This window comes from Ciona intestinalis, unplaced genomic scaffold (genome assembly GCF_000224145.3).
Source record: "Ciona intestinalis unplaced genomic scaffold, KH HT000213.1, whole genome shotgun sequence".
NCBI classification, from domain to species: domain Eukaryota; kingdom Metazoa; phylum Chordata; class Ascidiacea; order Phlebobranchia; family Cionidae; genus Ciona; species Ciona intestinalis.
In genome coordinates, this window is record NW_004190534.1 from 1 (window position 1) to 15,478 (window position 15,478).

Here is a 15,478-nt window from a genome sequence, read left to right on the forward strand (position 1 = left end):
GATGCGCTCTGCAAGCTCTGAGTAATTGTCCCATTGAAAATATTTAAAATAAATATTAAATAAATTAAAATTATTTTTTTTTAAATACTAAAAAAGTATAGAAAAATGCTGTGTTTTTTAAAAAATACTGACAAAAGTATTAAACAATTGAAAAAAAAATATTACAGCTAGTGATGAAGGCTATACATACATAAAGATGACATAATGGTATCTAACTACCTGTTCACAAGAATTCCTGAACACTCCCTCCACCCCAGTGATCCCTAGCGCCCTCAAGAGGTTTTGTGTCAATCGGAACGGAACACGCTCGGGCACACGGAGTTGTAAACCTTTCTCAAAACATACGTTGTAGTCAATGTGGACAACCTGTGAAGATAAATAATATAGATATCTTAAATAGTCTAGCACTGTGACTCAGTGGTTAGGAACTTGCACTGTAACTAGATATTGATCTGTAATGATAAGATTATGTGTAGGAAAGACATTTAAGCGATATTATTTCAACCAAGTGGTCACCAATGGGTAGTACCCTGTGCGTCAGGGTAATGGGCCAAATTTGTCTCAAATCTTAGGTCCAATAGCGCACCTTATCAACTAACTTATCAACTTATCAACTAACTTAGTTATAAACTTACCAACATAGAATAGAATAATAACTTAATAGTTGATCTTTTCTTTTTATAAATTGATACAAAATTTTTACAAACCCAAAAAAACATAAAATTATAACATAGTCTCAGGTTAAAAACTAAGGCATTATACAAAACAACTTTTTACAATCAAATAATAAAAACCTCTGCCAAAAAAACAACTTTTCATTGCTCTTCCATATTGCACAAATAATTCATAGATATTCCCCCTACCTCCAAGTACAATACCGAAGAAATTTCTTGTTTTTTTTAAAAAAAAACAAAAAAAACCAGTAAGTGTTAGGAACAAATATATTAAAGTCACATGATAATAAGTTTCATTTCTTTTTTAATTATTCAAAACTAAGTTTCAAACATTCCCTACCTCGCCGGTTTCCAAATCCACCAACACATTATCGAGATGTCGATCACCAAGTCCGATCACATGACCAATCATTGACATCACTGCAGTTGATTGCGAATATTTCTGTAGGGTGGGTTAAGTTATGTTCGTAAGGGGGGTGGGTTAAGTTGCTGGTTCGGGGGGAGGGGGTAAGTTATGTTTGTAAGGGGGGTGGGTTAAGTTATGTTTGTAAGGGGGGGTGGGTTAAGTTATGTTTGTAAGGGGGGAGGGGTTAAGTTCCTGGTTCGGGGGGGAGGGGGTAAGTTATGTTTGTAAGGGGGGAGGGGGTTAAGTTCCTGGTTCGGGGGGGAGAGGGTAAGTTATAGTCATGTTGCATGAATTATTTATTATTTAATTAAATTATAATGTCGTATTTATTGGACAGCGAGTACACCAAGTGCTACTAAGTACATGGCAAACAAAAAACGAGCCAGACTAATGGTGTACTGATATATATATATTGCCCTATTTGAATATGTCCCTGTAGCCACAGTTGCCCCATTATCCCATCATCTAAACTAACAACACACAGTAGTTCAATTATCACCTGTTGCATATTCCAATACTCAGCAGATCCAGTACACGAACACCATAATTCCTTCTGCAGTAAATCATCTGGTGTTTCATCGAGAAGTTCCTTTAACACACCTCGTAGTACTTCAACCGGCCAATCCTGGGTCGGATAATTTATTTTATTTTAAACTTGAATTAAAATTTAATTCAAAAATAGTTTACAAAGTTTATTTCAAGACTTATTGTATTCAACCTAAAATGGCTTAAAGGTAACAGAGAGAAACTTTTCTCATTAAATAAAAGCAGGAAACATCATTTCAGCAACTCCAAAAATTGTGCGGGCCTTATATTTAAGTACATCACCCTTGTTTTACATAACACACAAATAAATACTATATCCACACATAGAAACCATAATAATGTAGGAAACCCCACCTTTCTACTTATCCTGTCCACGTCCACTTCAGCTTTCTTCATAGCTGGGTTAAGTTTACTGTAGTAAAGATCACTGGGTCGTAATATTTGTAGATTGGGGGGTTGGGTGGGGTTGGTGCTACCTTGTGCTACTGCCTGTGGTATATAAGTGGTTGGGTTAATATTAGTAAAAAATATGGGGTAATAGGTATTTAATACAAATAGGTTAGTAAATAACTATGATATCAAGGGTGTGACCACTCGCAGTAAAACAGTTAGTTCAAAAATAACTATTTGTAAAGGAACAAATTATTGAAACTTTAAAGTAGTGGCCTATGCTGGTTTTATAACCAATAATTTTAGATTCATCCTTTGCTAACAATCCTAAATCAGTTGTTGGGTTAATATTGGTAACAAATGTGAGGTTACAAGGTATTAAACATATGCTAGTGGGGTTGGGATGTAAGAATCTGGGGTCCAAGGTTTCTTAATCCACTAGTTATAGTATGCGTTTATGCTCATTTTGATATAAAAGGATTTTATTGAAGCAAATAAAGTAAACTAAGTGTCACACCAAATGGAAACTTATTTAAATAACTTGAAACACTAGAAGCAACCACCATGTCCAATATATATTCATGCTCCATCAAATTGTTGGTGGGTTTCCCAAAACATTTTCATGGCCAAGCGCTATCGGGGTAAAACTATTTCACGCTACAGGAATTTAGAGGACATTTGTGTCACTTAAAACAGATGAATGTTAAATGAAGGCATGACCCATAATCTAATCTGTTAGTTTTATTAGTTAGAATTCACATAGCACGTCTTACCGTTTTATTTGCTTGAGCAATAACTTGTCGTTGCTGCCACCTTTTATAAAGCAGGAACAACGGGGTTGCCCCGCTAACCCACTGTATAAGACCCGACCTGGGGCCGAGGGGGGTGACAGAGTAATGTCGGGCAACGTAACTACATTTCTCGTGCTGTCGTCGCAACAACCGGTTGGCAATGGAGAGAAACTGCATAACGCGCTCGTCTAAATGAAGATCCTCCAACCCCTGTACGTTCATGCAGTCGTTAATATTTTCACAATAAGTTTATTGTACTCCGTAGGAAAATGTTACTTACATGTATTAGGTATTTTATTAAACGTATTTTTGGTTTATAAGATCATGTTTATAATTTGCATATAGAAAAATCACAGCAACTTTTAATATAATAAATAGCAGATTATTAAATGTAACAAAAAAAAATTGTACAAACAGGAACAGTTTATTGTTTACAAAAAGAAACAACTCGGCAACTTTTATTGCTAATATTTTTCCCCATTCAGCCAATATGTAACAAGAAATAACAGTTTATTATTCACACAATGAAACAGTGTAGCGTCTTTTATTACATGAATTAGCCCTAAATCTGCAAACGAAGATATGCACACACTGACACGCATATCTATACATACATCCGCATATAGTATTAGGTATTTTATTAAACATATTTATGGTTTATAGGATTAGATGGCACATTGGAGATGAATTTGTAGAAGGAAAAATCACAGCAACTTTTAATATAATAATCAGAATCAAATTACATCACCTACCTTGAACAAGTAGTTATATCTCCTCCCATCTGATCCAATGAATTGAAGTTTCTTGGGTTTAGTTTTAGTTGGAAGTATAGTGACAGCACTACTACAACCATCTACTACTACTGGATGGTTGGTGTCCGTAACTCCTGTTCGTATGGGGGTGGGTTGGGTAAAAAGTAAGGCGAAATAATGAACCTAAATACCATTTCCCTAACGAATTTACCATTTACTAAATGTAGAATCAAATTACTGTTACAACTCAAAGTTATTATCAAAAAAAAACTAAACGAACAGAATACCAGAAAAGCACTTTGCTGTTATTCAGAGCCACATACAAAGTCATTAAGTATAGGAACAAAAGAACAAGACATAATATTATTAAAGCAACCATCCAAATACCACTAAAAAAGCAACAAAATACAAAAAAATCAGTTTTAAAAACCTGGTATTGGCATGGTAGTTGACTTCAGTGTCATCAAACGCGGGCTAATTTCACCAAGATTGAGGATGTGTGCTGCACGTTTAGATGCACGGTTCTGTAGTAAACTGTGAACCTGTGTGAAAATAAAAACAACATACATAACTGAAAATAAAGGCTTAATGTGTGTTGAAAAGTTGGTTTGTCAACAAATTTGTTTAGACTGGTATAACTAATGCTTTTTTCTGGAACTGTTTTTATGAAGTTAATAACAAAATCTTTACAGCTACAGTAGTACAGACTTTGTAAAAACTGTTTCTAATTGGTATAGTGAGAAAAAGCAATGAAGGTATGAAGTGATAACTACAACTCACTTGTTTGAATCCTGACCAACACGATTGTGGATTATGTGGGTTTGGTGGGTTCTTTAACTTCTCCAATGCCTGATCTATCATTGGTTGTAAATTATCAGCGAACCATCGTTCATGGGGTGTTTCAGGTGACGCACATGTTATACGCTGCACGCGTTTCATGGCGTATAATACAGGCCGCATTATCGCTTGCTGTTGTTCACGTAATATAACTTGTTTCTCTGATCTGTGGTAATATGTTTGTTGTTATTGGTTATCCTGGTGTGGCAGGTAAATTTAGCTTTCTATTCTATATGGGTGAGGTGGTAAGTTTCTCTAATGAGCATGTGGTTGGCTTAAGAGTTGGTCAATTACCCAGCACAAAGTTCTAGTAGTTAAAGTGAGTTCTATATATTAGTTAAGTCTTATGGTGAGGAAAGCCAGGGACCTTGGGTTAGAACAGAGTTGGTCTGTAACCCTGAACTTTATAACACAATATATTTTAGGGGGTTATAACACAAGTGTGATTTTGTACATCATCCATTTATGCGGCTTTACAGAACTACGCTTGTAAGTTACCAAGTATGCAACTTTATGGCTAAATTCTAGTGTTTTTTAAGTGACTTAGCATTATAACAAGGGTGTTTCACTACACACCGTACAGTTGCATTAGGCACTCAGTACTTACTTAGACAACGAACTGTTGGTGTTGACTCTCTTTGCCTCATCTTGTAGTTGATGCAATCGTCTGTGTGGATGAAAGTATCAAAACATGTTTCCTGTTATGTTTACGTAATGAAAAATAAAATATGTTTAACTTGTTTCTGTCATTAAATATTTTCCGCACTACAGTTTTTACATTTTGTTTAAAAATATTAATTTAACATTAATGGTCATTGGCTCATTGTAGTGACCATGGAACAAGAACATTCTATTTTGTTACATCATAATACACGATTATTACCTTATTATACTTGATTATTACCTCATAATATCATGTTGATGTTGACTTAACGTTCCCAACCACAATTCATCCCATAGTAGCGTGACTCTGCGCAACTCGTGCACCGCGATCTGCACATCGTGCACTTTGGTTGCATCTTGTTCAGTGAGTGCACGAAGTACTTGTTGGTAGCATGAGTTGGTTACACCGTTTTCTGTAAAGATTTCAATGTTAGATATATTGAAGAATATTCTATTGTAAACAGGCAAGGTCATATAGTATTGCACACCACCTTTGGTGAAGACCACAATTTACACATTGTCCATTGCTTCATATATAATAGTTGCTTATCCTATGTTTAAAAGAGTTTTAGGACTCTAAAATATCTCAGTTTTAACAAAATGGCCTTTTTACATTAGTTACCACTGCTAACCAAACTAAAACATACAAGGAATACTTGAAGAATTGACAATGGGTTCGCGTAAAAAGGTTTAATTCTGTTTCTAAAATGTAAAAATCCATATACCTTCAGTTGTTCCATCCTGTTCTTTGTTTCTTTCATTCTCATCCTTCTCCTTCTCACTCCCATCCACTCTCACTCCTTCTCCCTCCTCCTTCACCTTTTTCTCATTCTCTTCATTCTCCTCGTCCTCCTCTTGCTCCTCAAGAGTAGCACGAAGAGCAGAGTGAGCTCTCGGGTCTGACCTCATTGTAGCCACGACAACAGGGTATATGATGAGATGAGGTGAATGAACAGCAACGCGGCACAGAAGGCCTGCTATGCTACGCCGAACGTAGCTTTCCGGGTGATTCAAGCGTGAAAACAGTTGTGGAATAATACCTGTACAAATGAATCATATAGTTTCATGTGATATTTTGCTCTTTTGGGACAAGAAATACGGAACATATTCTAAAACAGGGGGTTCAAAAAAATAATTTTGAAAAAACGTTGTGCTTTTAATACACTGATAGGTATCGAAACCTAAGAACCATTACTCCAGTGTAATGTTGTAGAAAGAGAATTGCTCGTATTAATTTCTATATGGGTGAGGTCATACAGAGAGACACACAGAAAAAAAAATACTAATGTCAGTGTTGGCACATTACCCCAACCAATGCACACTACTATTAATAGCTACACCTTGTAAAACTGTGCACTTTATATGATCAAGTGAAAACCATAGTAACAAACCATACATTTGTATAGTAGGGTGGGGTAGTTGGGACACCTTTTCATTCTATTTTCTCGTCCTACATGGTAGTAAACAAAGAACATTCAACAAATTATTAAATTGTACCCTTACTCCTATAGACCGTCGTTAATTGTTTAAAACACGACCAGGATATTTGGATATTATGTGCTAAAGGTGTCCCATCTTCCCCCCCACATATACACGTAAAGCCAACTGAACCAACAACACACCACCCACCTTTCCAGGGTAACGTTGGTGCCGTAGCAAGTTCTATTTTAAGTGTTGTTTGCAACTCCAGTGCATGTTTAACAAGCAAACGTAACAAACGTAATGTGGCTGTCACGTTACTGTCTTCATATTTAAGTGGGGCCTGCAATGTTTTGTAGAACATTAAGTTTGTTTACATAGCTCAGATTTGATAAAAAAGATTACTATCAAGTTTAGCCCTGCAGCAAAACAATTTGTCCCTCTCTGTTCAGCGTCTAATCTTTTACCCTGCTGTTAGGTGTCTATACAAACAAGCAGAGCCAAAGTATATTGCATTCACCACATTAATCAATGAGGTTTCCTATGTTTAACAACTATGAGTGTAACTGTATTTTAACAATGTCACCCCAGATTTTACCCTGTTGTTAGGTGTCTATACAAACAAGCAGAGCCAAAGTATATTGCATTCACCACATTAATCAATGAGGTTCCCTATGTTTGACAACTATGAGTGTAACTGTATTTTAACAATGTCACCCCAGATTTTACCCTGCTGTTAGGTGTCTATACAAACAAGCAGAGCCAAAGTATATTGCATTCACCACATTAATCAATGAGGTTCCCTATGTTTGACAACTATGTATGTAACTGTATTTGAACAATGTCACTCAAGATTTTATGCAAAATTTAAGCATTTTTTTTCTAAATTATGATGCCTTCTTCTAAAATATGATGCCCATTCTACGTGGGTAACTTTTCCAAATTTAACCAAATTTAATGAGTTTGGTCGTTAGTGACCTCCATGTTTACAACTCTTACCTGATCCCCAGCATTAAGATGAAGGAACTTAAAATAACCTTCAGCTGCAAGTCTATATTGTGTGAACAACCTCCTGCACACAAGTTGCCATACGCTCAACAACGTGGATTGTGTGTGTGTTGGTGCACGAGACAACCAAGCACCACATCGTGACCGAAGTTGGTCAAGCACGACCTCACTAACGTCTGTGTAACTTTGTTCGCGATCATTCATAGAAATATCATCAACAGCCTCCCCGTCAACCTGTTTATAAGATGTTTATGGTCAATAAAAGGTTTCTATGAGTTACAAGAAATAACAATCGTTCTTGAACTTTACAGAAGACTAATTTATTCATTAACAATTCTTAACCTGTTTATAAGATGTTTATGTTGATAAAATGTGCCTAATTTATTAGTATATACACAAATATATATAAACTGCTACTGTTAAACATGCTGCACTTGTTTTCTTAAAATAGCTCTTAAAATGTCTGCATGTGAATAAATGCCAGAAAAAATGTTTTAGAACACTGGTTATAAGATGTTTCTAGTAAATATTAGGTATAACAACGGTTTTTCAACTTCATAGAAGAGTTATGCAATTAGACACACAAGTCACTCATACCCACCAACACACTAGCAGAGTTACAATGTGCTTTCCTCAACACACTGTATACTTGTTCCACCTGCTCCTCATCAACACCTAGTGGTGTAAGTGTGCTACGTACAATGTGTTTCTCAGTTTCAGTTAATTCAACGCTGCCAGCAGAACTAAAGGTTTGTAGAAAAAAATATATTTAAAAACAAAAAATGTTTGACCTGATTACACTGACATACAATGGGATGTTTAGCTTCATAATACTTTCCCACATAAGCAACAGAAATACTAGAGTTTGGTGGAATTTACCGGTGTTACCATGAGTCGGCAGCATTTGCATTTCGCAGACTTTATTTAGAGTTACTGTTATTGGAACAAAATATAGAAAACAGTGAAATTCGCATCAAGTTTTGTCATTATTTTAAAATAGAGAGTCCCTGACCCAATCATGTCTATGTTGAACCACTTTTGAACATGTTCCTAAATTACAAATATGAACCACTCCACCCACCTTGCCGAGTCCATTATCTTCCTTCCCCATTTATAACACCAGCCTGCCATAGAAAACCAAGCCTTTGCCATCTCAGGGGCCACGTTTGTTGCCAAGTTTAATAAACAACCGATCACGATCTCGTGGTTGACTGTGGATATTATTTGGTTGGCTTATTTTAACTTACTACGGGCAGTTTTTTAGGGTAAAATTTTACATGTGAAAAAATAAGCTTAAAAACATTTTCAACAGTAATAAAGTTTGGAAGACACAAATTTTAAGAGGTACATATAGTCTGGAAAAAATACACATAGAATATTATGTTTATTTTAGGTAGGGTGTGTTTAAAGTGTTTAATTTTGTACCATACTTTCTTTAAGTTGTACCAAGTTATTAAACACAGTTTCACATTATTAGGTAAATTATTGGGCACAGTCAAATATAGAAACTCCTTGCACCTTATTTCTTTAAAATATACTAATTGTTTAACATAATTATTGGGATCAGAATTAATGCAATGCATTGTGGGAACACCAACATAGATATCTCATATCACGACTGCCAATTCTAATCATCGTCATATACGACTCATATGCACTTCGTGCTCATCATGGGGTGTCTGGTCGTGCAACGAGATATCAACGCATTCATTCACAACATTCAAGTTAAGTTAGCTGAGTTAAAAAGGTAAAAATACTTAAAATACTTACAAAAACTAATAATAAATACTAAACTAACAAACACATACACACATACATACATGGTGTCATTCCCTTTTCATCATTTCCCAGAATTTGAATTAAATAATATACATACTGTTGGTAACAAAGTACCAGGGTTTTAAAAGTCTAAAAAAATCTCCATTATTTTTTTTTTAAATCTTAAAGGACCACTGTTATCAAATCAAGAACCAAAACAGTAAGAATATTAAAATCTAATGCTAATGGTAATCTAATGCTGAAAATGCTAAAAAGATCTAATGCCAAAAAAGATCTAATGCTAAAAAGGCTGAAAAAGATCTAATGCTAAAAAAGATATTCAATATTGAAACCAAGAACCAACACTAACCAAGACATATTAAAACTAGCATAACCCCACCTTCAGGTATTAATGTTTGGTTATTAGAGAAAGCAATGGACGTTGTATATGTGAAAGCACGTTGTTCGATGTCCATCAACAACTTCAACTTAGTAGTGAGGGGTGGTTGGTCAGCGCTGTTGCCGGGGCTGGGGTGAAAATATTAATTTTTAATCGTTAAAAGAAGCAGAGAAGGATTCATAAATATATTAAGGTAAATATTGAGGTAGTGGTAGAACTGTGAGCCATAGGCCAGGAAAATATTAATTTTGATTATTAAAAGAAGCAGAAAAGGATCAATACAAATATATTAAGGTAGTGGGTAAATGCCATGGGTAAAAATGTGTGGCCATAAGCCAAGGAATTTAGGATTTAGCCCTGTTGGCTCATTACCCCTACAAAGAGGTTGCTCCTCACTAGATGTTGAAGCCTGTCGGTTCCCCAATGGTAGGCAACAAGGGCTTTAATGATAATGGATGGGAGATCTTTTCTTGACAGCTCAGCCAAGGATAGATATGCTCCCATCAAGTATTTAAACATGCTGGACAAATCTTTTATTTACACATAACTCAAATATCTTAAAGCTAAAAATATCCTTAACAATATTGCAAATAATATAGTTCCCACTCACCTTAGCAGATCTTTCAACATTGGTCCCACATTCTTCCAATCACCTTGCATGTATTTCACCAATGTGAGGATACTTTGGGCACATATGTCACCACAGTTCTTGTGACCTAATAACGAATAATTATATTTATGTTAAACCATAACTGGTTTCTATGATTTTAAACAAAGTATATTTCTTTTAAATTTAAATAAACAAACAAAAATTGGCAAACAAATATTATTAATTAAGATAAATAAACATAAATCATATTGAAGGCTTTATAACCAATAATAGAAATAGTATTAACTACTAAACTATAGTTGAATTACATACAGAATCTCAGCAACAAATAAAGACATCTACAAAATACACAGAAAAAATCATTTTGTTATACGGAACACAACATTAAATACTTAGAATTTTCACTGTTTGTAGTCACACCACAGTACTTTAAAAGACAATCCAAACTCACCGTTCCCAAGGTAACCGCAGATGGAATCAGCGAGTAACGTCATGCTCGCTGACCCGTGACCAGTGGCTTGTAGTAATTTTGCTGACTCATGCCGAATTCTAAAAGTGTTGGCCAGCGACTCGGCATTTTCAGGCAATGAACGACAAATTGTCATCAGTTCTGTTGAGTCATTCAGTGAGCTGAAACGAATTGTAATAATGAAGTATTATGACCTAATAATGCACATGTGCTTGGCCAGTTTAAAAGATATAAACATTAGAAAATAAAGACAATTGTATAAAAATATGAGATGCTCCGTTTATATTAAAACTAACCAGAAAATCTGGGATATATATATTATATGTTGACTCTTATTGCGGTTGTTATCACAGATTTTCTGGCTAGTTTATATATATCACAGATTTTCTGGCTAGTTTTAATACAAACAGATTATGTTTTTGACACAGTTGTTTTCATTTTCTAATATTTACATCTTTAACAATAGCCCTGCACATTTTTGTAATACATTCAAAAACACCAACCATTTTTCCTCTGATATAAAGTTGATTTGTTGCAGCAGTAAAGAACGCGAACGTTTGAAATTGTTGTGTTTTCGATTTTCTTTGATTAATCCAAGTCGTAAGTCGAACAAACTCTTGTTGCTCTGTAAGATATGGAAATGTTGATGCAGGTTTTATAACTTTAACATAACAGTTTGAACAATCGTTTAAAGTTGGTTCGAATTTATAAGCATCATGTTATAAATGGTCATAAATATAAGCAACCAATGTTCATACAGCATCTAATGTTTGATTTAAGTACTATTCGACAAACATAAATAGATTAAAGTCGATCAACTGTTAGTTTAACAATGCAGAAATATATTTGAATTGGAAAGTCTTAAGAAACGTCTAATACAGTCCCATTCTATAGGGGTGACCCAGGGCATGTGATACTATAGGACCTTGCCCATATAAAATAAAATGTGCATATACAGTTAACTTTGTTGCTCAAACAGTCTACACCTACACAACCCCCCCCCCCCAATCAAGCAATTATATATATTGGGGCGATGGGTCAATCCTGGCCTAGACCCTAACACCCATGGCGTATCCAGGACCTCACCCACATAGAACAGTCTAATACAGTTACATTGTTACCCAACCAGCCCTATGTTAACCCCCCCACCTTCTCATTCTTATCTGCAGTCTGTTGCAGGTACGTCAACAACCTCGTACCACATGACCCAACCATCCAATCAGAGCGCGACAAATTGGAAGATAACGGGACAGAGAGTTTGGTCTAGAAATGCAAACAAATTACAAACCATGGATGAAAGTATCTTATTTACCTGTGAGTGACGGGTCAAAGACAGTCATATAACACGGGTGTTCTGTTTCATACACCTCGTGCTCGCTTAGGGGTTACCATGTAAGTAACTTTGTGGGTGATTAATTGAATGTTATTTATTTATCATATCGTGGCTGGCTGAGTCATTATTACACAGGTGTTCTGCTCACAGTGATACCAGATTTGGAATTCAAACTGTATATCATAAGTTGTGATATATATTTCTAAAACTAAAACTTTCTTAAACTTCAAATCAAATAATACTTTTTTTCTAAAATAAAATATTTGCAAGCTGCAGTTGCGAGTAACACAATAACATTATACCACAACATAGCGCAGGCACTCAGTTTAAACATAAACAACAGTCGTCTTTATCAACCGAACCCCCACCTGTTTCTGTTCAACAGCTGACTTCACTGCGGACGAAATCGCGAACATTGAGTAGAAGTCATTATCAACACTAGGTGGCCATGATGCTGACGATAATTTGACGCAGTTTAATGATGAGTCAGCGATTTGTTGGAGCTGTGACTCAGCGTTTGACCTAAATGAGAAAAAGGAAAAATAAATTTAAAAAATATAAAATATTTTAAAAAATATGACAGTATAAAAAAGTTGTAAAATACCTTCCTATGAAAAAATAGAAGTCAAAACATAAGAATATTTACTTTTCCTTTCCTTCCAAGTTACCAGAGGTGAGATTTTGAATTGTTTCGACATCGTTATGCATAAGTAACTCCTCCCACACCCAGGCTGTAGCTGGGGTTGACGTTAACCCATTAATTACCCCACCAGGGGTTTTCCCACCACTGAGAGGTTTGGCGTCCATGTTTGTTCCCAACTTCTCAAAGTTTCCAAGGGTTCTGGGGGATTATTTAAAAGTTGTGTTATTGTTAGAAATGATTGTGTTATTCAATGCTTTAATCTTTATTCTTAACAAGTAAAGTTTAACAGCAAAACAGCTATGTTGGCCACAAAGATTAATTTATTTGTGCCCCTGACCTTTTACTTAAACCCCTGAATTTTTGTACCCCTGAAAAGTTTGGCATCTATGTTATACATAACAGTATTGCAATAATTTAGATTGAGCCAAGTAAATAATATAAAATCGGGTGTTGGGGTAATGGGCCAAGTCTGGCCTAAATCCCAGGTCCTCACAGACCTCACCCATACAGAATAGAAATAATATAATAAGAAAAAAGTCTTTGAATGGAGCAAAACAACCAAAAGTACAACAATAATAATAACAGTAATTAGATAGTTTTTAAATAAACAGAGCATAACAACCAACACAAATAACAAGAACTTGATAAAAACCTGATCTGTTCAATGTTTGTGGAAAAGATTTTCTTGTTTGTTGAATTTTCTGTTGAAATTTGTTTCTTGAAGTTTTCTAATTCCTCCCAACAACTGAGTTGGCTGTAACATCGGATTATCTGCAGATGGTTGAAGTTGTGAATATTATAAGTTTACTAGAGTGTGTTCTGATAGTTGCGTCACACTTTAACTTATATTGTAATAAATTTATTGTGAAATTTATTAAAGTGTTTCGAAAAGTGTCTTCAGAATAACAAAAACTGACATTACAACATGAAGTAACTTGGTGCCTTTATATTTGGTGGGAATGTTGATAATACAAACCAACAATCCTGCCTATGTTTTAACTTAACAAAGTTAGTTGCGAAACACTTTAAACCCAAATTGCAATAATTGAATTGCTTTGGTATCTATATTAACTTTGTTCCAGCCGCTCTAGTTTAAGAAACCCTATATAACATTAACATATAAATGATATTATGATCCAATATAATAACCTTATACAAGCACAACTTATTAAGTTGCTTCATAGTTGAAAAAACAACAATGGTACCTGTTTCGTAACAAAGGCACGCGACGGAGATATTGTTTTTCTTCCATCACCGGGTGGAGCTGCATCACCCGAACATTCAGAATTCCTCCGAGCATTGAAGATGGATTTGTATTCCTTCACTGCGTCTTCGTAACTAAATGAAAATATTATGTAATATGAAAAAATGTGTAGCAATCAATTTAGCCAATAAACATTGTTGTTTTACAGATAGTGATCTAATAACAGATTAAACAGTGAACAAAATAAAATAATTTCTTTTGGAATCCTATAATTAAAAAAGTACTACAAGTACTGTGGAATAACCATTGGTACAAAAGTATAAAAAGCTAAAGTATCTTAAGTATTGGCGAATGGGTACGAAGCTCAATATTGATATTATTAACTTTGAGAAAGATATTTAAATGGACATTGCTCCAACCCAGTGGTCAGTAATGGGTTATATATAAGTCTAGTTAATGGCCGACTCTAACATCCCATGTGTGGGACCACACCAACATATTATATTCAACTTACCTTTTAGCAGCATCATACTTGGCTACTTTAATCCACCCCCATTGTTGTTTAGGACCGTTCAAACCCCGGCACCAACGATGTAATCCTTCCAAGTTTTGTGGTGAACCAAGTCTAACTAACGCTTCGGTTGTCATGGCTACAGCTGATTCAAATTCAACACCCTGAAAAATATAGAGTAATGAAGTTGTGGGGTAATATTAATAGGCAAATTCTCGCTTATATACCTTCAAAGAGCAATGCGTCCATGTAATTCTATATACTTCTTTAAGTCATCATTGTGCATAAAATGAGCTACTTTGAGCAGTTTTATTAAAGTTATTTTTTACTATTAGGAGAATTTTAATTACTGGTTTGGTAAAGATAAAGAAATATCCATGTGTCAGTTTGCGAATGGACCAAGGACATGACGGTTTAACAAATGAGGAAATAAACAATTATGAATGGAACTACATAAGGGCAATGAGCTTACTCTGTAATATATTTTATGCCTTTCATAGGCGCCTAAGTTTTGAATATCCAGGTTGGGCAAACTCATAGTTCCAAATACCAACTACTCATATTTATAAAATACATAAATCTTTTGCGTTTGTTTACTTCTTTGTGATTAATTAGCAATGTGCCAAATTCCAAGTTAGGCATTTGCCTAACCTTTCTCCTAAGCGATATAGAACAGATATATAGGTACATAGTGGTTAATATAATAAGGTTAAGAACTTAATGACCAACTCACAGTGGTATTATTCTTTGTCTTCATATCATGCAGTATAGCTTGGCCATGCTGGAAGGCCAGTGTTTCCAAACCACTTGCTAATGAGATGCGCATCACTGCAAGTCGTAACCTGTTCATCCATTGTTCACATGTTTGTCGGTTCGTGTAGAAGAATGTACGGACTGCCTGTTGGGTTAAATGGTTACACTAAGGGTGAACTATTGGTGTAATGTTTAGGCTTCCTGGGGTTACAATTAGGTTGGATAAATTACAGTAAAAACAGACTAAAAAAATAAATAAAAATATACAAAAATACAGCAAATCAATGTTCCTAGAAAAGTGAACCAGACGA

General features: G+C 35.1%; 1 protein-coding gene across 1 annotated transcript; it reads right to left on the reverse strand.

Moving 5' to 3' along the window:
* Positions 1–165: 165 nt before the first annotated feature.
* On the reverse strand, positions 166–15,333 carry LOC101242023 (serine/threonine-protein kinase SMG1-like; the record flags this gene model as incomplete). The annotated part of the gene is made up of 26 exons (XM_018816468.2): positions 166–366; positions 1,015–1,116; positions 1,580–1,705; positions 1,981–2,115; positions 2,790–3,017; positions 3,560–3,693; positions 3,990–4,101; positions 4,340–4,562; positions 5,004–5,063; positions 5,301–5,472; positions 5,785–6,099; positions 6,689–6,821; positions 7,478–7,720; positions 8,088–8,229; positions 8,568–8,697; positions 9,645–9,772; positions 10,255–10,360; positions 10,706–10,884; positions 11,227–11,348; positions 11,873–11,986; positions 12,425–12,578; positions 12,703–12,897; positions 13,352–13,470; positions 13,905–14,037; positions 14,418–14,578; positions 15,148–15,333. Coding segments are annotated over 26 exons (4,038 nt in total), but the record flags the coding sequence as incomplete, so codon positions are not given.
* Between the last annotated feature and the right edge of the window lie 145 nt (positions 15,334–15,478).